General features: G+C 42.1%; 2 protein-coding genes across 2 annotated transcripts in view; both read left to right on the top strand.

The window, feature by feature from the left end:
* Positions 1-10,365, top strand: part of gpc3 (glypican 3) — a gene marked incomplete at both ends in the record, with an annotated part of 119,971 nt that extends 109,606 nt beyond the window's left edge. The window contains one exon of the mRNA XM_083890724.1: positions 10,190-10,365. Coding sequence (XP_083746850.1) covers positions 10,190-10,365 — 176 coding nt within the window. The remainder of the gene's footprint in view (positions 1-10,189) is intronic.
* An 8,437-nt stretch (positions 10,366-18,802) lies between these two features.
* Positions 18,803-26,720, top strand: part of gpc4 (glypican 4) — a gene marked incomplete at its 5' end in the record, with an annotated part of 30,409 nt that continues 22,491 nt past the window's right edge. The window contains one exon of the mRNA XM_083891793.1: positions 18,803-18,959. Coding sequence (XP_083747919.1) covers positions 18,803-18,959 — 157 coding nt within the window. The remainder of the gene's footprint in view (positions 18,960-26,720) is intronic.

Below are 26,720 nucleotides of genomic sequence, written 5' to 3'. Positions count from 1 at the left end.
GCAGTTTGAAAACATTGATCAGTTTGAAAGCTGTGCGACCCCCGAGCTCTGCCTTGTGTGTCTTCTTGGTGAGTTGGATGGGCTTGTGCTGTACCTCATTGCTGTTCTCAGCAGGAGCCGCGTGAATAGACCTGTTGTTATGTCTCCTGTGCTCAGACGTTTGGTCACTGCAAGCACTTTTGTCGGAAAGCTTTTTTTTCTCAGCTTGCGAGCATTTTATTATTGCCAGGGGTTAGCAAAATACGAAGTAGAAATATTCTTGTTATGTGAAACACGCGGCTTATGATGAGAGGCTGGGCCAGGCTCACCTTTCAGTTCTGCTGCAAATTTTGTGGCTGGAACAAAGGAGCGAGTAAAAGAAAGAAAGAGGTGATGAAAGAATGTGGGGGAAAGAACAGAGAGAGACAAAAACACCTTTGATAACTCTAAAGGCGATACACTGGGGAATCTAAACATATTTCACTCTGTATGTAGGTTGGATTTACTGCATTATGTGCTGCAGATACAAGATCCCTGTATGTTAATTAACTGAAGCTGTAACCTCTGACCTGCAGCACCTGATAACTGAGTCACATGGCGCCGGTCTTCCATAGTCGTGTTTGCCACATGTCTTCATCATCAAAGTAGCCATAATCCAGACCCTGTTGACTTAAGCTCCACCATGTATGTTGTTTCCTCCTTGTTAAGGTTTCATAGAGCTGATAATCTCAGCTACTGCACTCATGAATGTGCCCTCAGTTACAGAGTTGTCCAACATGTGGTTGCCAGGTACAGGGTCTGCGTGCCACAAGTTAGCGTGAGACAGAAGGAGATGGGCTCAGACGTTGCAGATGTGCAAGGATGAGTGCAGGTGTTTGCCCACATGTCCTGAGTCTTCTTTTGGACCAGCAGCAGGCAGATGATGATATACCAGCTGGATGATAGAACATGCCGACCTCACCGCGGAATCATTGTGTGAGGCCTGCCTCCACCACCTGTGAAAAAAAGAGGAATGTTTAGCCCATGTTTCATCTGACATGCTGTTGCTGCCGTAGTCCAGTCAGGCCTAACATACAGCAGCATCACGGCATAAAGGAGTTATTGATCCACTTGCCTCCATAGTCACCTAAGTAACACCAGATAACCAAATGAGGCATCAGTGGACCAGGCAATGCTGCATTCTAACAAGCTAAATACACTGATTTTCTCTTTGGATTCTGGTGCAAAAGAGAGAGTGGTTTACAAAGGTTGTAAACCAAAGATTTGAGGACGGTCCTGTTTGTTTGTAAGCAGTACCATGTGTGTTTGTTCACTTATTTGAAAATGTCACATTATCAACACACATTTTGATAAGTTAGATGAGAAGAAAACCTGGAAAATGAATCGCCTCAATATCACCGTCTGTATTATTATTAATGTTTGAATCAATCACATGAAAATACACACATTGTGTGTGAAATCTAATAAGCTGGTGTTGGTTTTTTGAGGTGAGGCCTTTGTTGAATGGTTAAAATGACTTTTTCTCCTGATGTCCATGCTGTCAGCCATATTTTATTGAGCATGTGCCTGTTTGGCTCCTGGTGGTTCTAGGCACAGGGAGCAGTGTACACCGCAGTCAGGACTCACTATGAGTCAGTGTCTTAGTCAACCACAAGTGAAAAAAGAAAAACTAAAATATGACTTAAAAGTGAATATGCAGTACTGTTACAGTATATACTCGACTGTATTTAGTTTAAAGCGCCACAGTCCCAGCTGGAATTACAAATCTACAAAAAGTACTTTTAACAAAGGTTCTGTTTGTTGTGGATTTCAGCAACCAAGCTGATTTCCAGGAGAAAATGAATAAATGTAGATCTAAGAACAGATTATGTTGCTTAGTTTATGGTTATTTGCAGCCTCATTGAAAATAATTCCTAAAGTTTTTTTTGGGGGGGGGGGATCACTGCTATTCTCATGCTTGGTCTGTCAACTGCTTTTATGTTATTAATGTTGAATTTAAAATAATGTCTGCTGAGGGGGTGTTGAAAGGTTGAATGGTGTTGGTGGTGGAAAGGCAGATAATGCGTAACCCACTGGAAGTGTTCTGGCCCAATGTTCTTTGCCTCCGTCCCTCTTGAGCTTATAAACAGCCTCTATAAATTCAGCCAATACTCTTCCCCACCTCCACCACGCCCCTCACAAAAATAATGAAGGCTGCCAACATCTGTGTAAACAGGCTTGGTTGGTGAGAGCTGCAGTCTCTCACTCTCCTTCATACTGGAGTCCTATACCTACCTGTGAGTCGCCCGCTCTGTAGTGGCAATTGAGGGGATGATGGGAAAGGAAAAAGGGGGTAAAGAGGGAGGAGAGGCACAGGGGGATGAAGTTATACTCTTATTGGACCCTTGTTGGTCTTCCGCCATCGGTCCAGTAGATAAAACCCTTAGATTGGCCAGGAGGCAGGAAGACGAGCCCTGGTTTTAATTTCAGTGGATACAAGCACACAGAGCTGACTGGGTTCTCACCATCTACATAAGGGGGGCCCACCAGCTTTTGATTCATTTTGTGGGCCTGTGCATTTTTCTGTGTTTGTGTCTGCCTCTTGGAAAAGCGTTTGTTTGCCCAAGAGCTTTATTTACATTCACAGGCACTTTTTGGACGCACTAAATTGATTCCAGGCCTGTTCCTGGGTCGTGTCCATCAGCTCAGCCACAGTCCACAAACACTCTGCACACAGCGGGGCCATTCTCGAGGCCTGCTGCTCTGCTGCTTGCCGCCGCTGTGACACACAGCAGCCATTTTGTGGGAATGTCTTAAAAGCCCAGTTGAGAATTTGGGTTATTTGCATTTTACACGTTAACCCTCTGCTCTCACCCTCACTCTCCTTAATTCTCCCTCTCTCCAACATGTTTTTCTAGCAGCCTGCTCTCGTTCTGTTTTTCTAACCCATTCTTGAAAGAAGCTCAACAATGCAGCGAACATTGCAGGAGTCCTGCTGTCGATAGACTCTGAGCTGCTGGAGAAAACCACAGGCTAACCACTAAAAAGAGCTGAGAGAGATAGTGAACTGCTCAACAGGCGCTCACTGCATGTACAGTCGGACCAGCCAAGTTGTCACTCTTGGCTGTATTTCTACTCGGCCTCTCTATGACAGGAATGTGGGGAAAGTTCTGCTTGTTTGTTGGCAGGGACATTTGCACAACGCACACAAATCTCAAACTGCCAGATACATTTCCTTCACTGCACACACTGCTGGGTCCAGCAGGAGAATATTAACAGATCTGTGTGGGATACCAGTTTCCCTCATTATTAGAAGATAAAGACAGCATCCGAGGAATGTTTTCCTCAGAGGCTCCTTGACCAAAACCATGTCACCCCAGGCCAATCTGAAAAATTGACCCTCCGGTCATCAGTTCGGCTCCATGCACGACCACTTCTTCCTCTCGCTCCCCCTGATAAGAACCACCATTGTCCGGTCTTTTCAGAAACACCCTTAACCGGCGCTCCCTGCCAACCTCTGACCCTCCGTCAGCACCGACCTCCTAGTTGCCGAGGTTCACAGGCCTCCTCTGTACGCAGCAAAGCTCCCCACCCTGAACAAGCCCCTTTGCCCTCAGCACAGAATCAACTCTTTGTATGTTTGATTTGTTATGGTTTTTTTTACCTCTCTCTCTCTCACTTACTCACACACATTTTCCACCCTCACAGTGCCGGCACTACGAGGAATTCTTGGTTAAAATTTATGTCCCTGTTTCAAGCTTTTATTTCTCTTCACTCTCCTCTTTCTACTATGACATTAGTTACTGGAAGTGGAGACTATGAATACATCAGAGTGAATTTCAGTTGGACAGCATATTGAGAGGCCAGCGGGTTCAAAGTGCGGGTTGTCAGCTTACCTACACCACCTCCCTTCACTGACCATGTTAATTAATAGGCATGGACTTGCACTTATCCCACAAAGCAACAATTCAGAAAGTGTCTGGGAGGGTTGTTTTCCCCTTTTGACAGCTGGGTGTATTCCTTTCTTATCAGAGCAAAGCCGCACATTCAGGTCTTCCAGATTAAGATGTTTTTCATTTTCTTCATGTGGGTTCTTGTTGTGTTTTGCTTTTTTACCCGTATGCCTGCTTACCTACATTTTTTTTTTTCAAAAGTCTATTATCTCTGTTTGTGTCCTCAGTCCTCCTTGGCATCGCATCTCCTTGTCTTACACTTTGTTTGGGAGGATCCCTCAACCTAGAATAACAGTGAGTGTTGTGGAGGCTGGAAGGTCAGAGCAGCTTAGAGAGCGGTGCTGTTGCTAAGGTCTGGGGAAGGGCCTCCTCAAGGTGTTGGCCTGACATTCCCAGCCTCTCCAAGTGCCCCTGTGGTCAGCCTGTGGGTGTGGAGACAGACGTTCACATTCCCACCAGCCTGTGGACAGAAGCATCGTGCACTTCTCTGCTCTCAATCAGCAAACCAGCCTTGTCCGAGTTGCTAAAGTTGCAGAATGCGACCAATGAGCCAGTAATTACAACCCGGCTTCTTATCTGTTACCCTCCAAGATAAGACCCAATCAATCCTATCACGTTTTACAGAGCTATTGTCTACTTTGAAGGCAGATCTTAACAGAACACTGCACACATACACATATTTGCACATCTGTTCATCATAGGACACTATTGATTAAATTTATTTGGATTTGGTCTCCATGAGGATTGCTGGTCCTGACAAGGTCAGTGTTTATGCCAGAAAAGATTCAAAAGAGGTCACAAATACAAGTACAAGTACACATACATCCACATAAACACAGTCTCGTTTCCACAACTTTAGAGGACATTACATTGACTTACATTAATTTCCTAATAACCTTAACCACAGCTGGCCTAACCCTAACCAAACAACATGTCTTCACCTTTAAATCTAATCATTTGTGTTGCTTTTTTTCCCCCCATAAGTCGACAAGTCCGTATAATGCAGGGGTCACCAACCTTTTTGAGACAGAGAGCTACCTTAAGGGTAAAAAATAATATGGAGGGCTACCATATAATATTTTTTTGTTTGTTTACCATTTAAATGATTAATATTATGCATTCAACTGCATACACATTCATTCCAGTGCTTACTCCTAACGATTACCAGTTTTTATAAACAATATCAAAGATATTTTACTGAGCGATCATACGGATACATGCAAGTGAGGTGAAGTGAAGTGAGCCCGCGGGCACCGTATTGGCTGCCCGCGGGCTACCAGGTGCCCGCGGGCACCACGTTGGTGACCCCTGGTATAATGTGACTGTGTAAACAGATTTAGGTCCCCACAACATGAGTAATACCTGGAACAGACACTTGCCACACACCCATATGCAAACTCTAGCGCCTCAATTTCTAAATGTGCTTAGTTTAATATCCAAGTGAATAGTTTGTTCTGTACAAATGAGACAAGTGATAACATATTTGCTCCACTTTGGAAATCTTCAATCTATAATATTAAGCTGTTGAATTTTGGAAACCTAGATCAATTTTGACCAGAGTAGGTGTGTGTGTGTGTGTGTGTGTGTGTGTGTGTGTGTGTGTGTGTGTGTGTGTGTGTGTGTGTGTGTGTGTGTGTGTGTGTGTGTGTGTGTGTGTGTGTGTGTGTGTGTGTGTGTGTGTGTGTTGTGCACACACCGTCTGCCAATGTAGCAGCAATCTAAACCATCGCTCCTGTTTCATAAGGAGCACCTGTGTTTGGAGACTTAACATTCCACATACTTATCTGACCAAAAAAGGCCTTTGTGCATAGCACACATGTACTGAATAAACTGTACTGGACCATGAAGGTACACACTCGCCTGAGGGATTATTAGAATATCTCGACTGGCTACCGATGTGCCCAAAATTTCAACATCTTAAAATGGGATGCATCTTCAGATTCGTGTAATGCGACACAATTGACTGTGATTATTTTTGTGCATCACAAAATCACCTGTAGTTGTAGTGCTTTTCTCTCACTGTTGCAGTTTCCCTACATAGTTTGCTTGTTGTGACAACTGCAGCTGGAAACAGCGAGCCTCAGGCCAGTTTTTTCTTCAGGACCAGTGAAGAAAAAACAAGACTGTCTCCCTCTTCACTGTTCTCTGCACACATGCATGCAGAATATATAGAAATGCACAAACACTGCAGCCACTGAATAAAACCTATTTATTTCCCTTCTCTCTGGAGGAACGACTGCTTAATCTGCAGGGAACATAAAGTAAAGGCCTGAATACATCCCAGGCTGTCAACTTACATGTGACCGACCTGTCTGCTCACAGTGTTCAGTGTAACCAATCAATGGTTGGACTCTTGACCTCTCCCCTTGGTCGTAACTCGAGATCATAAGGCTACGACAAAGCTAGCAGGGGTATGTTAGCAAGGTGGTGTCCTTTGAGGAGTGATAGCCTGAAAATGGAAGGTCTGAATGAACAGGAGGAGGAGGAGGGCTCGGCTCCATTGAAAGCCTCAAGGGCCCATGTTGGTTACATTATTCACAGCCTGGATTGTGGCTCTATTTATAGCAAGGAGTTATCCATCTATTTGGCTAATTGTCCCTGCCGGTCTACTGTCCTGGCTCCACCCTACAGGGCCCCAAAAGGAAAGGAAAAAGACTCAGAACACTGAATCTGGATTACTCCTGTCTGTGTTGTCTACTCTGTCACTCTTGCTTCGTCTATACTTTGCTGCTCCTGCAGGCACAGGTGTTCATCACTAATTATACCAGGATATTATTAGTCCCGGCCCTGTGTAGGCGTGTTAGGGGATCTAAGTTTGCATAGTGTTCAGTCTCTACTGGGTTGTTTTTAAAGCCTACAGAACAAGGCCCCTCTGTGGTGCCGCTCATGTCGAAGTGTTTAAACTAGCAAGAAAGACCCTTTTTTTTCGGCCTCTGTGGTTTGAGGAATTTTTTTTTCACAGCCAGGGACCTTTTTTTCACTCACATTATTGACGCTGTAAAGCACACCAACACAATGCTCTCCCACTTTGTCTCTCGCTTTTTCACAAACACACACACACACACAGGGACGGGTGCACACACACCCCACTCAATCATCCGCACACAAACACACAAATGTAGACGCGCATGCCCCCCCACCCCCCCCCCCCCCCCCCCACCCCCCCCCCACCCCGCCCTCCCTCTTATCCACAGTGTATATAAAAGCTGTATCGAATTGCACCTTGAGCTTAATTGGCTCGGCAGTACAGTGCACTGCTGTCGACAGTGACAAATCGTTCTTTCAGAGCCCTGAAGAATGTCTGCCCACTGCCATGTCTGAGGACACAGGAGGAGAAAAAAGTTAATTGTCCACTGGCCGCCATTCAAATGATGTCGTAACCACATAGAAATTTAAAGGAGATGTAGTTCGGAGCTTTGGAGGTTTATTTGTTTGCCTCCTTCCTCTGTTTGAGATGGTGCCTGGCAGCTGTGGGCGCCAGGGACCCAAGAGGAAGGGCCCCATTCTCTGTGTTTCCACTCAGAGCTGGACGAGGCTTTGCTCTGGACTCCTCACTGCTCCCCCTGCGATCGCGCTGAGGCTCAGAGCAGCCACTTCCTCCCACTGGGGAGGACAGTAGACGGATCAGATGAGACGGCTAATTCAATTTGGAGCTATCTGTTATTTTAAGAGTTCAGATGTGACCGTGTGTACAGCGTGTGTGTGTGTGTACGGAAGAGAAAGTAATTGTGTATGTGCACAGCCCCCAAGACTATAAGTGAGGGGAGCGGTATGTCAGAAATGCACCAGCATGGTTGTGTGTGTCTGGAGAGGTCTTCTGCATCTGGCTTGACAGGGGACACCTCAGCTCATAGCTGGCGTTCCTAACCATAGATGTGCTTTATTACTGATATCCTGCTGCCCTTTCTCATAATTCAGCCTTCTTATTCCAGTCTCCCTCACAGCCTTCTGTCAGACAGAGTCACACACACACACACACACACACACACACACACACACACACACACACACACACAGGGAAGAAGAGCTCTGCTCAGCGTCAGCAGCAGAACAGCTGTGGATGCAGGTCAGTAAGACGGCAGTCAGTAAAAGCAGAGCAGCAGGTGACTGTAAAGTCACTGCAGTGCACATAACAGATGTAGGATAATGGGTGAAATAGTGAGTGTGTAATTCAGAATTCAGGTAAAGAGCTGTTCACTCTTTTAAGCTTGTATTTATCCAACTAGGGATTTCTAGACCTGTGTTCACCAAAACCTCTGCCTCATATCCATATAATAAAACACTGACACCTGGGAGTTTCCCTGTCTAACCACAGTCTGCTGTTAAATGAACAGCCTCATTGCAGCAAATGAGTTAAGTGTCATGCTTGAGGGCATCTTTCCAGTGGTTGTGGAGGAAGAGGTGAAAGTTAAGGATGATGGACTGGCTGTAGTGGACGATGTCACCGGTGCTGTACAGAGCTAAAACCCACAGTGCTGTAATTATCTTCACACCGTCCCCGAGAGTCCCGGAGAATCTCGCTGCAGACACGAAACAACACGTATGATAAATGACACAGTGAAAACAAAAGTGTAACCCACAGAAATAAATAATTACTGTATGTGGGAGGGATTGAATTAACGTCTCCTGACAGTACAGCCGCAAGACTAAGTGAATTCTAGTCGGTAATGACTATATGCACACAGAGTCTAGACTCAGAGGTAAAATCATAATCAGATTCAAGGGGGCGCATTTTATACTACTTTTATTTTTGACACAAATACATTGACAATCATCTGTCTGTCAAAACATTCAGTTGACTTTCACATAAAGTACCGGCAGCTAACCGTTTTTCTTCATGTAAAGAAATGTAGAGACTATTTACTCAGTCTCCCTGCAGGAAATTAATATTATTGTAGGAATAGTGTAATATTCTGGGGAAAATGTGTTTTCATTTTCTCACCTAGAGTTACACGAGGACACGCCATGTGCCCATGTGAACCGAATAATCGCCCTTGAGCGTGTTTTTTCTGTTTCTTCTTTGTTCAATTTACAAAAAATCTCAATATATTCTGTTACTCTGTTCACCCAGAAAACCACAACATTTAGTGACATATCAAACAAACGTGTTGTTTATATGCTTGAAGTGGTGGGTGGGTGTATCTTTAACGAAATACATTTACTCAAGTTACTGTATTGAATACTTTTTTTGTGTGTTTTGTATTTTTTAAGTACAATTTAAAATCAGGATTTTGTATTTTACTCGAGTACGTATTGACTCAAGTATTGTACTTAGTTACTTTATAAATCCTATACCTTACTGAGTAAAAATTCACAATGAAGACCTACAGGGAGGAAATATACTCCAGAACCAGACGAATGATTATGTGATTAGCACCAGCACTGGTGCGTGAACATAGAGGGCACATGCCAAAAGTGACGTAATACCCGCCGGGCGCGTGAGCTCCAAAATAGTTTTGGATTTCTGACCCCTTGTCATATTTCTACTACCCTCACACCCCACGCAAAGTAACTAAGTAACTTTTACTTAAAGTACATTTCAAATGAACTACTTTCTACTTCTCCTTGAGTACATTTTCAGATGGCTACTTTTACTTCATCAAAGTATTGGTACTTTTACCTGAGTACAATATTTTAGTACTTTTTCCACCTCTGCTTGTTACATCTGGAAACAAAATGTCTGCAGGTGCTTTTGTTGGTCACATGATCCCAGTCATAATTGTCCATATCATATCTTGTATATCTATTTGATGCCTGAAATGAAGCGATTGAACCATAAAACCAAAAGAACAGCGGCAGTGGATTTTATGTCTTATGTCATAAAACAATGACGTTTACCTCTTTTATTCAACAATGAAGTTATATTCCCTTGAAGACAGACGACATGTGCCGATTCAATGTTTTGTTTGTTTCAGATTTCGGAACATGATTTTAAACAGCTTCTGTGTTGTTGTTTTATTATTTATTATATATTTCAGCATCTTTCCATTTAAATGCACATTTCAACACTCACTGCCAGTAAAATATATGTCTGCGTGATTTAACATGTGCCTACAGCAATAACATGTGACATCTGGTTAAATGTAGAGGTTGGGTTGCTCATTCTCCCAATGTAACATTGTTGGGACAGCTGTGTAAGACATCATGCAGAAGGACAGACGTATCACACATGTTTTTCAACTTTTGTGACCTTGTTTCTTCTAATTGTCTCCATCTTTCCTCCTGCTTCTCTATCTTCCATCTCTACCATGCCTTGCTTCTGTCTGCCTCCTGCTCAGATCTTGCAGATAACCTGCCAATGGACGACTTCACCTTCCAGGAGCAGCTGCTGACTCCTCGGTTGGCCACAGCCGGCGTAGGAGGCGTCTCCTCACCTGCAGCTCCTCTCTGGAGGAGCAACTTGGTACCGTTGCTCCTTGTGACACTCGCTCTGGACCAACTTTGTCACCACTGACCCTTACACTCGCACCCTGCCATTACCTTTTTTGCCTAAGGACTGAATAGGAACTTTGTGGAACCTTCCGTGGGAAGCATGAACAACAAAAAAAAGGGTACATTTTTCTTTTATGTGTCTCAACATGAATGTTTTGTCTGACTCGACAGACCTATAGAAGCACACCTTGGCATTGTGTAAATAAGAAACTTGCTCTCTGGTCCACTCCCACTATTGTACTTATTTTAGCTTCATCTCTTCTTTGCTCTCAAACTGACTTATGTGTATTTACAAAGTGACCCCCATCATTAGTCAATTGTGTCACGGGCCTGTTACAAGGAAAACAGACACGCAACTGAATTCCCTCTCCAAGTTTCTAACAAGTTATTGCCCAGCGGGAACTATAGCTGGAAGAAGAGGAAAGCTTTCGCTACTTCCTTCTGTGGCAGCGAATGATGTCCTGCCAAGACTGGACTTCAGCCAGCCGCTCGATTTAGTGAACTCCTTTTCCCAGAAGGCTGAGGTGAATCCTTAATTTAAAGACGCACTGTAACTTCAAATGTTCCGTCTCTACTTTAATCTCCTATTTTCTCTCTCATTGTGTCCTTGCGACGGCTAAATTATTTCAGACTGGTTCCCTCAACGTGAAGGTTTTTCCACATTAATGTTTGCTTTATTTAGTAACGCTGCGGATTTTTAAACAGTAACAGCCCTGTGATGTAGAAAAAAAGACAAAAAAAAAAGACAGTGTCAGTCTCCAAATCAGCCAGATTACTGTACAGATGTATGTTTTTATGTGTTGGTGCCATGTTTACAAAGAAATGTGTTGATTTACAATGTTAACATATTTATTTCATAAGACAGTTTGGTTTGTGGTCTAAACTGTTGGACTGTGATTCATTTTAGGTTCTTCTTTAGCACTGCGGGTAAAGCAAGGAGGATTATAAAATATAAATATGTACATAAATGTATAAATTGACTTGTTAGGTTTGTATTTGACTCATACGTTCTACAAATATTACCTTTGTGTTAACTTATTTGTTCTTTGAAGTTCAAACCAGAAGCCTTTTTTTTGTTACTGTGTGTTTGATTTTGTTTGATTCTTGTGGTGAAAACTAAATTCCAGCTCCTTTGTTGTTAAGACTGGAGAACATGATGTGATGGATGTGTGGAATCGAGCTAATTAGAGGGTGGAAATGTATCTGCTGCTGCCACCCAGCTGACTTCACAGCTGTAAGAGTTGACTGTATTCACTCTACAGACTATCTGACTCGTCATATCAGGACAAGCACAGGTGTTTAACAGTTACAGAAACAATGGCTCTGTTCCATTTAAGTTGTGCCAGTGAGTCACAGCAGTGGTCCGACGTGTCGAGCGTCAGGGTCCAGGCGCTGGAAACACCCAAATAGAATGTGGTCATCGTTGTTGTACTTTCATTCCCAGCCAACGTCCAGCCCAGTGGCAGATCCAGGAATAGAAGATGATAAAAATTCTGATGTCCAGTGACATGTTCCTTTCATGTGCTTAATATTAATGGGAAAGTACAATGTAAAATAAACTAATTTAATAATAATAATTTATTGCTTTGTGACAATTTTCTTCATGTGGATATTAATATTAGAGATGGGCATTAGCCAAACATGTGTTTGTGTGTTGAAAAAAAAGTTTTCTCATCACATTAATGTTCATGAAAACGTTAATGTTTAAAGTCGACAAAATTACATGTTACAAACAGAATAAGCAACAGATGTGGCTGCACAAAATGTTTTTAAGCAAGAGACTAAACACTAAGGTCTGTGTGAGCGCAGTTGATCACATCTGATTGCCCTGGGCAGCATTAGCAAATAATCATTGCAACAGTAGTCAGCTGTAAAGTTGAAGTTACAGAGTCTGGATTTGACTAGAGCGAGTCACTTACAGGGCCGAGCTATGACTGTGTGGGGAGTGAGCAGACTATACTGATCTATACATCCTCTCTGGAGACCATTTAAAAAAAGAAAAGGCTCAAAATAAAGTCAGCGAGGAAGTCGGTCTATCGGCACACAACAAAACAGCACAAAAATCTAGCGGCAGGATTTGGTGTGACCTCAGCATTATTCAGTGCAGAAACAACACAAATATTTGTCTTTATACAATGCTTACCTAGTTACTTTTATGAAAATACAAAAACAAAATGCCAGTGAGCGTGGATAAGCTGTGTTTTACCGACATTAAATAAATCTTTTCTGTGAAGTGTAATGCTGAGAGTGTCACAGATTCCATGTCAACAGTAAATCAGCTAATGTGAACACAAGGTGGGGGTGAATGAATTCATTCATTCATAGTCTACTGCTTCATTCTCCACATTTGGGTTGCAGGGCTGCTGGAGTCAATCCTGCACTGACATAGGGAGAAAAGCGGGGTAAACACTGGACAGGACGTCAGTCCCTCACAGGGCTAACATATAACCACCATTCACTCTATGGTCAATTTAGAGTGTCCAATTAACCACTGTGTGTTTTTGGACTGTGGGTAGAAACCAGAGTACAAAAACCCACATGCACACATGGGGAGAACATGCAAATTTCATACAGAAAGTCTTCACAAACCTGGTCCTTTTTGCTTTAAAGCGGACCTAGACCGGAAGTTCCAATTAATGCTGTTTTTTAGTGTGTATCTGCGTCATTACCTTGTTTAAGAAGCCCTGAAGGTTCAAAACAAACAGTTCAGCCATTGCTGAGAACGCTGTGTTTTATTGTAACCTCGGGCTCAGCGAGATCTCCCTCCTGCTCCGGGCACTAGTCCGGGCACATCCGGTTGCGTACATTGAACCGCAGAAGAAGAATAACGTCCGTTGTGGAGGTGTTTCACGAGCGACAGTGTCTTCTGACTCTGGATCTGACTCGGGGTCAAAGTCATAAAAGGGACTGTGGCGGGGAGTCGTGAAGAAGCTATTTTTAAACACTGTTAAAACAATGTTTTGATAATGAGTAGCAGTGCATCCACCGTTCCAGAGGGGGGAGCTGCGCTTCTGAGAGCGGGTGTGCTGATTATGTCACTTCCGGGTATTGACCAATCACAAGACAGTTGGGAAGGCTCTACGCTGGCTGGCCAATCACAACACACTCTGTCTTCTGGGTGTGAGAGTTCAGTCAAACAGAAACACCGCTGCTGAGCACAGCGTCAGAAAAGAGAGATTTCTATCGGCTCGTTTACAGCAACTAGGAGGTTTTTAAACATTAAAACAAGTTAATATATGTAAGTAGACCTCCATAACTAACATATATGTGCAACAGGACCACTCTATGTGAGCTTTAGGGCAACAGTACGAGCCATGTTACCCACCTTGTGGCCCAAATGAATGAATCAAGTAACATTACATAACTTTTGTTAAAATGTGAGAGTAATTTTACATAAGAAAATCTGTTGTGAGACTAATGCCTTTAAAGGTCTTTATAAAGTTCACAGAAACATGAAAAAGATTAAATGGATGGTTTGCTACAGAGATCATGAATAGTTCTACTATGTATGTTACATTAAGTGCATTTTACCCTTTGATCCACTTCAAAAGCCCTTCCAGAATCTTATGATTTATGTATCTCTGGACCGTGCACGTTCTCAGAATTCTCAAAGCAGCATCTGAGTCGTGTGTTTCTCCAAATCTGTATTCCTCACTCCCAGCAGATAATGTACCAGCCCCCGGGTGTTTCCACACTTTTAACCCCATTAGTTTTCCCCCAGTGTCACCTATCCAGAACAGACTCTTTATCCACAGCTTCACAATTAAATGAGGTTCATTAGTCCTAATTGTTTGTGTTTTGTCTCTGTTTTTAAAGCATATTATCAAGGCCAATCAGTCACAGCTGCTCACATCAACATGTCTGTCAATGTAAACACACCTTAAAAAACCCTGCTTTCTGCGCTCCAGATTCCAGTTTAAAATGCCATTGTTATCCAGCTGTGCTTTTCTTTTCTGGACTAGATTGCAGCTTTAGAGATGGAAAAGAGAGGCTGATTATTAGGAGATGAGCAAACGCTGTCTGCAGAGAGAGCAGAGAGCTAACCCGGGGTGGTAGGGGGGTTATCCTCTGAATGCTAATGCGAGGCTGGAGAAAGGGCAAACAGGCCTATTGAAATGCAGAGTTCACATGTTTTCTTAGGGTAATATTGGGGCAATGTTGAAACAGCAAGCATTATGAGAGTGAAAGGTCAATTTGATGTTAGTCAGCAGACACAGAAAGAATAGCTGACTATCAGGAATTGTTAAATTTTCTGCCCGAGTGATTGACTACCAATGAATATGTATTTCAGCACCGTTTCATGGGGCACACAAAGATGTTTGGGCTCGGGCACAAACCTGAGAGGTCATCAAACCATGCGTGTAAATTAAAATAACAATTTAGTTCAGGTGCATTGACTGTGAATGGGAGCCATAGTCCAGTCCACTTTTTAACCAAGCTGGATGGAGAAATTCCTCCACCAGAGAGAAAGGTCTGAGACATGTCACGTCGTTCAAAGCTCATTCACGTCTAATTACCATGGCACTTGACCATTTTTCGTACTTTTTGTTGGCCTATTGAGAGGAGTGCCGGGCCCACGCTCTCCCATGCACACAGCTCCGGCATCCTGCTCCTCACTCAGCAAACCCTGGCTTCTCCTGCAGCAGCCGCAGTCACACAGAATGAATGGAGCCGCCTGAGGAATGTGGACACAAAAGGAAGAATGTCACATTACTGAGTGCTGCCCCCCCTCCCACCCCCCCATCCTATCCCAAACCTAATGGACCTGCACACACATATTATAGAAGCACCCCACAAGTCCAGGCATGTTCAAACACAGGGGGCACAAAGTCTTGTTATGATTTTTTTTTGTTCATTCAAGGGTTTAATTAAAGGAGCAAATCTCACCTTGTTTAGAATGATATATGACATATATAAGGGGAGACCAGAAAGGCCTGTGATGTGAGGGATAATGGTGATTTGAAAACCTATACTTTGTTCAACTGTTTTGTCTTATCAGTGAAATCTGAATTTAAATCCCTTTTTTCCAGTGTTACAAGAGGCAACAGGCTACAAAAAGCACAGTTTCTTCTAATTAACAATTAATTATGCACTATGCCTGGGAATAGAATAAAGGTTCAGATTCAAATAGTTTATTGTCATGTGTACAGTAAGAAAACATGTTTCTTAGTTAGTTAAAGAAGTTAAAAGTCAAAAGAAATAGATAAATAGCCTGCCCACACAATAAGGGCAGTATAACTAGAAATGCAATAGAAAGGAAATAGACATCTGTTATATACAATAAAGTATAACTATCTGATAAGTACATATAATATATATTTTTAAAAAACACTGTTGAAATACCATGTGCAGATGAAGAAAAGAGCATTAGCTGTGCATCTGCAAACTGAAGTACTAAAGTACAAAAGTAGTGCGCAAAATAATAGAAAACAGTAGGAACAAAATATGAGAGAAACAGACCAGAGATATTCTTAGCAAGCAGAGGACAGATGACATTTTCCTGGATCTCAGTATTTGTATGATGTATTCAGTAAAAGTTTCTTTTATATATATATATATATATATATATATATATATATGTTATTTTAAATGTACTTCACATCAGCAGGGTGTTCAGCAGGCTCCTGTCCAAAACCTCATGTGTTTGTCCTAAATTAATTTTGACTGTTTTATACATTTCCTGTTCCTTTTTTTGTCATCAGCTATCGGCTTACACAGCTCGAGCATGCTTCCATTCCACTGTTTACTGTAGTTTACAACGCTGGCCGCGCTATGTGACAGGCAGCTGTGTATTAAAAACACCACTGCCCTGTTGCTAACAGGACACAGCCTGACCTGTGTTTGTGTAAGAAACAGGCCTATAATTTTGCCTCCATGGTTACTGTAACGCTAGCCAGGTTTTAACCCAAGGCTTTTAAACAAACCAAGATCCATTGGATTATAATGGCTGAACAGAAATAACACATTTGGATAAAATATGTGTTTTGTGTCATGTCCTCACTCCTAGTATAAATCACTGTCATGCAATGAAATAATGTGTGAGGTTAATAGGATAAATTGACCATACGTCTCTGTATGTTGGCTCTGTGATGGACTGGCGACCCGTCTCTTGCCCAATGTCAGATGAGACTGGATCAATTCCAAATGATAAGCAATAGATAATGAATGGAAACGTAAATAAGGATTCAAAATAAAAGCTTATCATTTATTGTCATTTCCCCCCATCATGGACCACTTAAAAATGAATGCTTGGGGCCCGGGACCCACGTGTGGTTATTCCCATGGCTTCATCACTAATTGTTTTATATGTTAGGACAGTGAGAGCTTCACGAGGGACGTCTGTTTACTTGAAAGGGTTTTTATCTCCTCACCAGCAGATAAGAAACCCTCTCAAAACACAGGTCAAACAGGGGTCCTGCAATAAAAAAAGATTTGTGATTTTCAGTACCATTAGGTTTTCTAACGATTCTTTTTTTTTTCTTTTTTTTTATGTCATGTGGACCAAAACAATTTGTCAGTGCTCATATCGCCAGGCTCACTGTTTCCTTCTGCTTCAGTTCCAATGCAGTACAAATGAGATTTAACGGTTCATAACTGCAGGACTACAACACGACTGTCCTCTAAAAGAGCTCACTTATGCACTCGATGACTAAATTGCCCCTATTGATTCTCCAACTTTGACATACATCCACCCACTGCTATCACTAGTTTCCCCCATTATTATTTGGACCTGGTATTAATGTTCATCCCCAGAGAGCCGATGAGAAGGGGACAGTTATTAGTTATTTATGACCATTTACACCTGGCATTCAAATGTGTCCAGGATGTATCTCCTGTGACCACATGTGATCAGATCTCACGTCCATGCAAATACACGTGGATGTCATTTCTCTTTGCAAGAACCAACAAACAATGTTTTAATGCGTCTGACGGCACAGATGTATCTGCTGCCAATCCGTTTGTGTGAGTCTGTGTTTCTGCAAGTGACAGAAAAGAGGAGCCGAGTCAATCAAGCTAAAAATTAATAATGTGTCAATCAGAGTACAAAATGTGTTGGCTATAAATAAATAAAACCTCTATGTGGTTCTCACAGGATTCTGAGGACACATTGGATAAGTTTAGACCAGGGGTCTCAAACTCAAATGACCTGGGGGCCAATGCACATCTATTGTGGTCAAGAGGGGGCCGGCCTAAGTGGGGAAAAACAACTGTTCACAATATATCATGATATCACACGTATACTTAATAATACTTTTTATGATGCAAAATTAAACTATTAATATCAAAAACAGACATGTATTTTAAATTACATCAATAATAGTGTGGACAACTGTAATTAAAATTTGTACCAGGAGCCGTTTCGGGGCCACTGCCATTCGTGGTTCGGGCCCACCTCGCTGCCAGCTGTGCCTTAGCTACACACTGTGTTTAAAGACGCTGAGGTCGTGGGCCATGTTTCCATTATAACACTATATTAAGTGGGGGGCCGCATCTAATTGATTGGGGGGGCTGCATGTGGCCCCCGGGCCGCCAGTTTGAGACCCCTGGTTTACACTGTGCTGTGCTCATGAGATCAGTTCACTCCAGGAAGGATGTTAATACCAGGTCTGAATGGGGTCATTGAAGTGGATTTGGGGATCAGATTATATCACAGTGTCCACACACAGAAAGATCTGTGAAAAACAAATCAGATATGAGTCACTTCAGCTTGGTAATGTAAAGGTAGTCATGGCTCCACCCTCAGCTCCAGTCCTGATTTTCAAACCTGGTTACTAGTTTGCAGACAGTGATTTGAGGGGTTGAAGTCCGTACTCCACGCTCCACCCCTGGTGTTTCTGATTTCCAGGTCTTTGTCCCCGGAACTCGCTCTCTCTCATTCCTGAGTGTCCACCAGGATTTTCTCCTCGCATCTGGATCTCTGTTACGGTCAGCACACACACACACACTCTCTCTCGGTGCGAGTCCCTGTCCCAAACAAACCACATTTGGCTAAAAGAAGCAAGAAAAGAAGGGACGACAGAAGACGACAAACATATTCCCGGCAACTTTCAACCGTTTGCGCTCCTGTCGTCGAAGACCCTGTGGTTCTCTTGGCTGAAGTCAAAGAGAGAGGGAGAAAGTTTTTTTTTACGTGTTTCAAACTTTTTCTTCTGTCGCGTCTACGCTTTTTTCTCAAGTGAGCGCTGGAGTCGTAAGCTGAGCTAACCTTGAAGTGGAGGACTTTGTCGTCGTGTTTGTGGTTTTTCGTCGGTGTTTTCGGAGTCAGAGCTGCTGCTGCTCCTGCTGTGAATGAAGTGTTGAAGCTGAAGAAAAGCAGCGCTTCTGTCTCCATGAGGAAACTCAGCGTGGGAGTCACTGAAACTTTGTCCTAGCTTACGCACACCTGAGCGTCCACCGTCGGTTTTTTTTTCTTCCCTTTATTGTTTTTTTAATTGTGTGTTTTTTGTAGCTGACTCAAAATGAAGACACTACTGGTGCTGTGTGTGGTTTGCACGCTGGTTGTGTTGTCTGCATCGGGACCCGCGGAGCAAAAGTTGAAAAACTGTAACGACGTTCGTGATGCTTACAGCTCCAAGGGCTTCAACGTTAACGACGTCCCCAACAAAGGAGTCAATGGTGAGTCAGTGTGTGTGTGTGTGTGTGTGTGTGCTTTTTGTGTTAAACACTCGTTTTTGTGGCCCAGAGGTGTGTGTTTCCACAGTCTGAGTGGAGGACGACGACACTGTGGGTCCTGCAGAAGTCCCAGTGGTCTCCTTGAACTTTTGAAGCTAACAAAATTAGCATTCAAGACACTGGGTTAAAATCAACAAAATGTCTTCACGTGTTTTAGTTTGGCTACAAACCTACAACATACACTTATTCTCACCAATAACTCGCCATAAACAATTAATTTTGAGCAAACATTAGTGTTAATGTGAACATGTGATTGCCATTTTGTACATTTTGAATGTATGAAACTCGGTGTGTTACAGATAAAGTGTTCCCTTTTCATGTGTTACAACTTTTCTTTAACAAGCATCAAGATTAAGAGGGTATGATGACTTTTAAAAACTTTTTTTTTGAATAAATTAATAGATTTAACCAATGGCATTTGTTCCAGAAAGGACGAATATCATTATACCACCGTTTAAAAGTTAAATATACATTAGTTTTAGTATGTGCTACCCCAGAAGAACAGATAAAAGATAGCAGAGCATTAAGTAATCTGGTTTTTATCAGTGTTTTCCCCTCAACATCAGCAGGGAGAGGCCCATAAAGGTGGGTTTCTATCAGCCTGTGTGTATGTGCTTTTTCAATTTTTATATAGAAACCGAATGGGTTAAACAAACTTTTCACACTTCGGTGAGGTGGAAAAGTTGACATAACTATAAAAGATCAAATATAAGTAAGTGAAACAGAAGGAGATTCAGCAAACAAAGGCTGACGTTCATAAGTCACAACTGTAATGTTACTCTAGCTTTCTCATTGCACTGAAGCAGATAAATGGCAGATGAGAGGAGGTATATGTGGACTACTGATTAGGAAACCACAACATTCCTCAGCTTAGTGTAAGAAGCAAAATTGTCTACACTAATACATGGGAAGCGGCAAATAAATGCAACCATGTAGACGGCTACTGGCACACATTATTTATACAATGAAGTTGCACCCTCTTACTTTTTTCTGTGGTGAGCCAGACTTTTTTGTCACCTAATCCTTATCTTGGTGATTAACTCCCATTATCCCGGAAACAGCAGTCAATGGAAATGCATTTACATTTTTTTGAAAAGATAGTGTGTAGTGTTATTTTATCAGAAGCTGAGTTACAATCTATCATACAGGCACAGTGCCTGTTTCCATGTGTTAAAAGTTACAATACACTGTGAAGAGGCAGTAGTGCTACATTATGGTTACCAACTGCCATAAAACACCACCAATACCAACCAACATAAGTGTGTGGAAGGAAGCAAGGAGAAATTTAGAGAAAAACACTTCAGGCTACTCTGTGTCTGACAGCCATTGACTATCACAGCTGGTAAATATAGTCTTCAGCTAGGAAATACTTGTAGGTAATTCATAACAATAAAGAGGTATAATCAACACACAAGCTGGGCTCCCCACTGAAAGAAGCCAGGCCTGTGTTTATTTCTAGGCTTCCTTAGTTGAGACTCTGATGGCTGTGAAGTGCAGGCAGCCAGCAGTGATTTAGTAAACATTGCCGTGCATTGTGAACAAGACTTATGCTTCCCCCCTTTCACTCTCTGCCTGGGTTTTGGGATTTTTTTTTTGTGGTTTTAACTTTTTTGTGGAGGCACACATACTCAAAGTTCTCTGTGGAACAGGAGTGAAGGCATCAGTGAATGCTTTTTGATAATAAATGAGAACTGCTTCCTTAACTGAGGTGAGAAGGCATATAAATGAAGCTAATCATGAGTTAAACCCTAGTAATGGAAACTTCTGTAGAGGGGCTTTTACATTGGAGGCTTGAGGGGAGCAGGAGACGGGGGTTGGGGTTTGAAATTCCACTGTGTCCTGCATACTTTAAATCCCTCCCTTCTCTAATTTCCTTCTCATTTTTATTGTGGTTAAAATAAACACATATATTCAAATCCATAACTTCAGTCCAGTTTCTTAGTGGCTTAAGAACTACGTCTGTTGTCTGTAGACGTGTGTCATCCAGACATGGTGACTGTCATGTTACTTCTACATGTACGTGTCTTGATTCCCTCTTTTTTGATTTCATGGCCATTTAAGTCAGGTATTTTAACACATTAAAAGCATTTAAGTGTTTTCCCCTCTTTTAGAAATAATCTTTTCAAGCCAAAGCTGTTTTGTTTTTGGGCATGTCTTTTTTTTTTTTCATCTGAGCAGGGTGACAAATGTATACATCCAGACCATCCTTTTTATGTTAGAGCCACAACAGCTCATTAGAATTTGTGGTGGACCTAACCATCACAGAGGCACAGAACTTATTTCGTCCCGGGATTTCACACAAGTCTATAGGTCCTTTTGTTTTCTGTCTGTCTGTCTGTCTTTGTGATGCTAAATGTCATTGAGTGCAGCCCAACATGTCTGCATTTGTCAGATCTGATTGTCTTGATTCTCTGGTTTTTGAAAGAAGGAATGAATGAAGGCAGTTTTATTGTGCAGGTTTGTGTTGTGTACACACACACACACACACACACACACACACACACACACACGTGCCTTTTACTTACAATAGAATCCTGGTGTATGTCTGAGCCTTAAACCGCCCAACCTCAATAAGCCATTTTTTGTCATTAATGGAGACTGAGATAATTGATCCATAGAAAGCAACAGGGTCTACTGTCATTGAACAGTGTTGGGGGTCTGCAGAAAGAAGATACAATAGTTCTTTGCTCTTGTAATGTTTGGTTTTGCTGGAGAGAAATGGTTCCAAAGGTTCAGTGTGACTGAACTTCAGTTATGTTTGTTAGAGCTTTGTGTCTGCTCTTTGCAGCAGGTCAAACTCCAAACATTAATTCTGTCCGTAACCATAACAGTGTGTGAGTTTCTGTAAGGTTAGACCATTAATTTGGTGCATAAGCATTTAACAATTTATGTTTGAACTATTGGGTGTCTTTTTAGATGTAACATCTGCAGTAGTGTAAAGTATAAATATAATAAAAATACCTAGTATATGATGCAAAAGTTTTTTATGAAGTAATGCTGTTCCACATAAAAAGTTTGCAGTCATAATATGGACCACTTACATTTTGCCTGTGTGGCAGCTGACACATCATTTGAAATTACAGTTGCCTGACAAGTAGTTTTTGAAATGGTTACCTTCTTTGATATATGCATCATTAAATTAGATTGGTCCTTTCGGAGACATGTAGGGCTAAAATGGCCTCTTCTAACCATGAACATTGTCTTATTGTTGGCAGGACAGAGATAATAATGTTTGCAACAGTCAAATTTCCAACAAGCTCAGCTGAAATCAGAGTTCGGTTTTATTAAAGATGCTTAATGCAGTAAAACTGAAATGAAATCCCCGATTGCCTGAGTGTAGTCAGAATTGAGTGATGCAGAGGAACAGCAGGCTCAGTCGGTAAATTCCTTGTTGATCCCATGGTATCAATCTTTTACCACTCACGTGGAAGCTGTTCAAGACTTTTTCCGAGTTTCTTGTCTGATTTGTTCAGAGCTTGTGGTTGAATACCTCACCTAAATGGGAAATAAATTATTCGTTATGATGACGGCTAAACATTGTAAGCAACCATGCCACATGTAAATGGTGGTTTTGCAGTTTGCTAATTACAGGTAGGGTTAATGTTATGTAAGAGTTGTATTAGAATGGATGATCTTATATCTGTTAAGTGCTGCTGCACAGTTGCAACATGGACCACCTCTTTAAGCTTATTCCGAGAGCAGAGCCATTTACTCAGATTGGCATGTCAAAGGCTACATACACGACTGGATGCTGCACTTCCCATTTGGTGCATTTTCAAGCAAAATCTGTTTTGGTTTACTCTGACAGTCACGCTTGACGTCATGAATCAGGCATGGACATTGGCAAAGATCAAAAAGAAGAGGGTCGTTTTCCCTCCCTTCTGCATGAGGAACGTCCCTCCCTCATAATCAGTTTAGTGCATTATGACTGAAACTCAAAGCGTGCATGACCTCAGTGCTGTGGCTTCTCCGTATGCTCCAGACATTCTGCTCTCTCACATTGTGAGGGCTTCTTCCCTCTTAGCTGGTGGATGCATGCCCTGCATCGTTATGGTTTGGGAAATAACAGGTTGTGTTATTGCAGTGACATTCAGCAGATAAGATAAGAGCAGGGAACTGGGGCATAGCACAGTTTAAGGGAGCTTTTAAAGCTCAAAGACCAATATTTGAATGGCTTTGCTATGCAGGACCCTGGCCTGGTGTTTTAACACGTGTAATAATTAACTAATAAACTACTAACCAAGTGTCTTACTTGCCTCTCAAGGTCAATCCCATAAAATTAAAATGACTCGCTTTGTTTTGTGCTGCTTAATGCTTTGTAATGGAGACTAACTTCCAGTAATCCGAGAAACTGGTGTACACTCAGAGAAGTTGTGAGGTTTAATAATTTGTAGCATTATTGATGTGATCTTTATCCAGCTGTTGCAGTCTGTAGCATCAGTAATCCAAAACCTCTCTAAATATCTCTCAGTATGTTTACATGGTGTTAGAAAAAATGATGGTGCGTGTTCGACTAATACTGGGTTTTTAAAATACATGTTAATCTGACTGAAATTGTACTAAATAACATTTATCAAAGTTGGACGAGCACACCCACAAAATCCGGTTGGGATTAAACTATGACTGCATCTATACCTTCAGTCAGACCAGAGTCGAACCCAAGCTGGCCTCGGCACATTGGACCATGTGCCACAGGTCTAATCCCTGGCTAACACCTGCAAATACATTTAAGCTGATACAAAGATGAATAAGACGACAGCAACAACCAATATGGTGAAATTTAGGCTGGTGCATTTTTTTTTTATTAAGAATTTAGTAGTTTTGGATGTTTATGCATGGTAAGAAGTTTGAAGAGTGCTCGGCCTGCTAAGAATTAACTGCAAGCTAAATCAGAAACCACTTAATACTAACAAGCTGAAAAGGCTAATATGGCCACCTAATATAGCAGAGGTGGACACAATTCAGACAATTAATCCATTCCACACTAGTGGTTGTATTGTGGGACAAGGACAGTCAATATGTAAGGTGCTACAACCATAGCTTGTCTCAACTGTGCATGGAAACATACTGACTGGAAAGCATGCATGTCTTTACTGGTGTCATGCACCCACACACTCATAGATCTGAGAAAACTTTTAAGCAACATGCATGTACTTCTAAATATCATTTTTTTAAGTCGTCAGTTTGTTTTCAGGTCGTTTAGTTTTTATTGAAAAGTTAATTAAAATTAGTACTGTAAATTAATTATTTATGTAAGTAGTACCTTGTATCATCCGGCATAAAGAAAAGGAGAGGAATACCTACACCAAGTACAGTATAGTGTTGACATTTTCTTTACACACATTTTCTCACAATAAATAACTCCTTTTTTCTGCACCGTTGAGCGATGTGCAGTGTTCTTTTTGTTGCTTGCAATGTGTGCAAGTTTTTATACTACTCTTTATATACTATGCAGATACTCAAGCCTTATCATTTCAGCTGCAGCTATGTGCATACCTGTTATTAGTATGCAATGCAGTTCTTTATCACAAACAAATTCCTTCCACTCCATGATAATAAGGGTAATAATAAATTAAACGTAGATTTTCACTTCCAAATCTTATGGCTTCTATTTTTTCCAGTATACTATTGACACACTGAACAAAGCACTGGAGCTGCTTGGAGACCAGTTAAAATGGTGATAATGTGATGGTTCCTGTTGCTCTCTGTCCTGTTTATGCGACATGTCCCCCGAAACTGTTGGTGAGCCTCCAGGATAATCGAGTTAAGGTGTCATGAGGTTTAGGTCTTGTGAACCCAGGCTAACCAAGCTGCTTATATACCAGCATCCAGATGGGGTCAGTGGAGGGAGGGACAGTGGGTGCCTACATTTGCCTGCCGGTTCTGTGATATCTTGCCTCTTATCTGCTTCCTATGATCACAGCAAAGCAGCTGTGTTGAGGCTTTCTCACAGCGTCACTTACGCCTTTGTTAGCGATCGCAAGTTATGAATTGGTCCAACTCTAAGAATGAAAAACGAGGGCTCTGCATGGACGTATTAAAAAAAAAAAAAAACACCTGATTTAGTTGTCACGGGAACCCAGGAAGTGTTTTTTAATTTGTGGCTTGTGCAGCACCTTCTTCAACTGTGGAATGTTAAGTTTCCCTCTTACACTTGTTTAGTATGCTACGAGTGTAGCATAAATTCAAATGCTGTGTGTGTGTGTGTGTGTGGACGGACTAAGCATTCGTATTTCCATCACTCTGCATCCTCTGCTTTGGCCCACTCCCCCAAATGGCCAAGTGAGCGACAGATCAGCGGGGGGTGGATGCTGTGTGTGGGAACAATCGGGCACCCCCTTTTAGGTTGGCTGGCCTCCCCCCCTCCTCCTTACCACATTCCACATTGGACCACCAAGACCCACATGCAGGGAACCCCAGACCTGGGAACACATGGCAACAAAGCGAGCTGGAGGGACTGACTGTGGCATATAGAGAAAGAGAGAGGGATTTGACTGACACAAAAAGAGTTTTGTACGATTACATGTTTAACAGAATATCCAAGAGAAGCGACGGGCCAGGCAGGGAGCCAGAGAACGACTTTGTGTGTGTATGTGTGACACAGGCTTAGGGAATCTGGTGAGGTAACATGCATGCATGCACTGTGACTCATCTTCACATAAAGGCCATACATGCAGCCTGTTCTTCCTTATAACTCCTATAAGTATACATCTGTCAAACACAATACAATAATTAGGAATACACAGGTTTTATACCAAGGTGTGGTCACAGTTTGAATCAAAGAATTTATGATTTTTTGATATTTTTTCCCCCCTACGTCTACTTTAATGTATCATGTCACATGCTGTTAAAGTGTCTGCGCCATTCTGTCTGACATATCACTTCATTTCTTTCTCCTCGGCTTGCTCTTAAACAGCCCTTCTGGGAGGATTTGATTCTTTCTTTCTTTCTTTCTTATCTGAAAGTTGTTTCTACCTTTTCCTCATCATAAGTGGTATTTTCTTGACCTACTGCCTTCAGTCTGCAAACTCTCAATATCCCATGCCTTTTTCTGTTAACACACATCTTCCTAAAGCTTCAATAACTGTTTGGAGGCACCAATTTGTATTTCTACGAAATGAAAATATACAGTTCATTGTGAGGCAACTTTTAAAGGCCTCATATAAAGTAAATATGCTTGTTTAGAAAACTGAAAAAAACATATTTAATTGTCTTGGTACCAAATTGAACATTTTACAACCACATTCGCCTTTATCGTCCAATTGTTCTGGCTGCTGAAGTCCGTTTGTGCAACCGGTTGTTGGTGGTGTAATGTTTTTGTCTCTCTGATATTCGATCTGCTGTGCTTCTCCTTTGTGTTGATCACCTCACCATTGGTGTCACCCGGCCAGCTGTGAGGAGTGTGGCGAATGGCTGTGGGCTCTGATCCCAAACTGCAGGGGTGGGGTATACCTTCAACCCCCCCTCCCTGTCACCCCACTTTATTTGCCGAAGCCATCTCGGTCCCTTGCTGCCAATGGGAGAGTGTGGTTATGATTTACTTGTAACTCAGCCTAGTTTAATTGATTTCCAATGAATCTGCAGTTGGTTTGATGTCTGTGTTGATAGTAATGATCATCATTTTGTGTGACTCTGGAGAGGCTGATGTGGTTTGGGGGAACAGTGAGTGAGTGAAGACAGGGACTTGACTGAGTGTTTGGGCTC

Source organism: Microchirus variegatus, assembly GCF_963457635.1.
Source record: "Microchirus variegatus genome assembly, chromosome: 6".
Taxonomy (NCBI): Eukaryota; Metazoa; Chordata; class Actinopteri; order Pleuronectiformes; family Soleidae; genus Microchirus; species Microchirus variegatus.
The sequence above is the reverse complement of the archived record's forward strand: the minus strand, read 5'-3'. Positions and strand labels throughout refer to the sequence as shown.